Source organism: Diadema antillarum, unplaced genomic scaffold, assembly GCF_040938485.1.
Source record: "Diadema antillarum isolate AM-2024a unplaced genomic scaffold, OU_Dant_1.0 seq00000193_RagTag, whole genome shotgun sequence".
Taxonomy (NCBI): domain Eukaryota; kingdom Metazoa; phylum Echinodermata; class Echinoidea; order Diadematoida; family Diadematidae; genus Diadema; species Diadema antillarum.
Window position 1 is genome coordinate 202,162 of NW_027271256.1, and position 3,240 is coordinate 205,401.

At 41.7% G+C, this 3,240-nt stretch overlaps 1 protein-coding gene across 1 annotated transcript; it reads left to right on the top strand.

Moving 5' to 3' along the window:
- The first annotated feature begins 442 nt into the window (after positions 1-442).
- LOC139728704 (carbohydrate sulfotransferase 11-like) lies at positions 443-3,012 on the top strand. The gene is made up of 3 exons (XM_071639647.1): positions 443-560; positions 1,300-1,391; positions 1,867-3,012. Exons 1-3 carry the CDS (start codon positions 443-445, stop codon positions 3,010-3,012), a joined length of 1,356 nt encoding a protein of 451 aa, XP_071495748.1.
- The last annotated feature ends 228 nt before the right edge of the window (positions 3,013-3,240 follow it).

A 3,240-nucleotide genomic window follows, 5' to 3' on the forward strand; every position in this document is an offset into this window, starting at 1 on the left:
ACGCGTTTCCTCCAATCTTGTTAATTCGAGATAATTCAAGTCAACTAAAGCAGCTAGAAACTCGAAGAAAATAAGATATTGGATATTCATCATCAAAACATCAAGTATTTCCCTTGTTATATTAAAAAATGGAAAAAAAAATGTCACTTAATCCTGTTCATCTCCACATTATAATACATTGGCTTTAATGACGTCAGAGTCTCAGCATTTCCAAAAAAAAAACAACAACCTGTAGACCATATAATAATTGTTCCTTGTTACTTGGATGTTATATAAAGTAGGTCTATTTCTTTTGTATGAACATATACAGTATTTATCAATGTTTATAATATGCCATATCTTCGCACAGCCGCATTCATACTTTGATATCACATTCCCTACTGCTTGCCGTATGTAGTCGACTACTTATCCCGAGACATCTAACGTCACATATTGGGCTGTGATGACGTTACGGAGACAGCTGGTTGCCATGGGAACCAGACCATCTCTGGTGGGCTTGGTCCTCTTCGTTGCCCTGGCAACCATCTACCTGCTCTTCGGATATACGGACTTAACTAAAGGTAATAAGTGTTCACCTAAACTTTACGAGCCTTGAAAACCTTCGTCTGTTTAACAGGTATACTCTTGCCTTCACGTAATGCATGTTAATACATTCATGTGCCTGCGCTGTGCGTGCATGTAATTTGATAATTAAGTTATTTATTATATTGTATTGAAAAGACATCGAAATGATTACAATTCTAACTGAGAACAACTTTCAGCATTGTAAAAATAACGATTTAATGTCAATTATTATGGTACTCTTTATGAAAATACATGTTTTCCGAAGAACCTGAAGTGTTTATCAACATAATTATTTGTCATGTATCACATTCCTTTACAAATATTGGTACAGCTTTTGGAAATTGATTAAAATCTTTTGGAAGAAGATGGATGATTGATCATGCAAATAACAGGCAACGCTGATTATCTGGTTTAAAGTGCACTTTTCGGATAGTTCATACTGTGATATCTCCAAGAAGAATAAAAGAACATTGCTCAACGAAAACAATGTTCTATCGAATAAGATTATTTTGTTCACTCCAGAAATCAATGTATTGTTTAGAAAAATAACTTTGCATTAAAGTATATAACACTGGTTCATTGTTAACCATCATATCACCCTCTATCTGGTCTTTCTGAATTGTGTCTTCTCCCCCCCCCCCCCCCCCTCCTTTCTCCCACCCCTTCTCCCCCCCCCCCCCCTCCCTTCCCCATTGATTAACCTTTCTGCCACAGTTCCTGTGTACGATCATGTAGTCAGCAGATTCCCGCTGGCTCAATTCGCCTCTTTTTCACCCGAGATGGTGAGGGACGCCACCATTGGTCTCAATAAGACCAGTCCAGAACAGGTGATACAATTTATTAAGACACTTCCCAATCATTCGTTTCTCACTTAGCAACGCTTTTCTTCTTTATTCCAGAAGAAGCCAGAAAATCATGAGGAACAAAGTAACATTAACATTTCATCGAATTTGCATATTGTTTCTGTAGTTTTCAATAACAGACTTTTGATAGGCATCGAACACACTTTTAGGGTCTCCATACAACAAATTTATATCAGTGAAGTCAGACGTGTGCGCTTGAGCGAAAGACAACGGTAATTTTATTTCAGTCTTATACTCCGTCAACGTGAATGTTTGTGTGAAAAAAAAAATGTTTGCTTCTGAAATCATTATGATGATGTTGTTTACAATCACGATGTGGCAGCGTCTTCTCTCAGCAGTAAATTCTTAGTGACATTATTCTCCCCCCCCCCCCCCGCCCTTTCCTGTCTTGCGATAATTCCATGAAGATTGGCTCTCTTTCTTTCACACTCAACCACAGACCCAGCAACTTAGCGGCAACCCATCGTTACCACTCACGGAAAGTCGGGCGGACGGTCGGTATGAGGATGATGGTTACAGCAGCAGCACTAGCTGGGAAGAGTCATCTAGCGTGAGCCAGTCTTCCGAGGCATCAGGCAACGAAATTACGTCATCAGACGGGGAATTCCCTGATCATGGCAATGCATCACGGGGTGGTAGCGGAAATTCTACGCGAGCGTCTACAAATGGAACAGCCCCAAGCAACATCACTTCACTATCGACCGTCGGTATCACCGGTGATCAATTTTCTGTAGAACGGAAGAGCGCCATCTTGAAGATTCAAGAGGAAAGACGGAAGCTTGTTGCAGAAGTTTGTCAAGAGAACAAAGAAGAGTTAGGCGGGGACAATTTCTTCAAAGACACTTACCGCCATACTTATGTCGTGGACGACGAGAAATTACTGTTCTGTTACATTCCGAAAGTAGGCTGCAGCAACTGGAAACGAATATTGATGGTGTTGGCAAGGAAACGTGACGTCACGGACGAGATCACGAGCAGAGAGGCGCATGCGCGCAATGGACTTACGCGCTTGGGACACCTAAGCAAAGAGGCGAGGGCGTATCGGTTGAAGAACTATCGGAAGGTCATGTTCGTGCGTGAGCCTCTCTCGCGCGTCGCGTCGGCATACAAAAACAAATACGCAGATCTCGGCGTGTATCGGACAGCTCCGCGCGTTTTCCACTATTTCGGTAAGCGCATCATTCGAAAGTATCGCGATAATCCGTCCAGCCTTGCTCTCGCTACGGGCGAGAACGTCACGTGGGTAGAGTTCGTAAAATATCTGACGGACAAGTCGGAGCGTCCGCATTTCGATCGTCACTGGAAAGAAATGTACAAGCTCTGCTCGCCGTGCCAGATCCAGTACGACTTTATCGGAAAGCTAGAGAACGTAGCAGAGGAGGCTGAATTTGTACTGCGGCACTTTAATTTTACGCGGGACGTGAAATTCCCGGGAAGGGAGAACAGCCACCCGACAAACATTACTTCTGGCACTGCTAAATATTTTGAAGATTTTTCTACTGAAACGCTTAATGCTCTCTGGGAGATATACCACATGGATTACAGGTTGTTCGGCTACGACAAACCACAATACATTGGAAACTAGAGAAAAAAATCATAACGATCAAATACCTCTATACCGCAGTCAAAGTTCAAGGGAACTTGCATATCAGCTGTGTTATGTGTATATATTGTGTCGTAAAATGTGAATGTGTAGATGTGTGTGTTGTTGTTGTTTTTTATGTTTGTTGTGTATTGTATGTATAAGATAAATTCTGTTACCACGTCATTGCTTCTCTTTATATCAAGTAGTGTACTTCAAATTTCCACACTG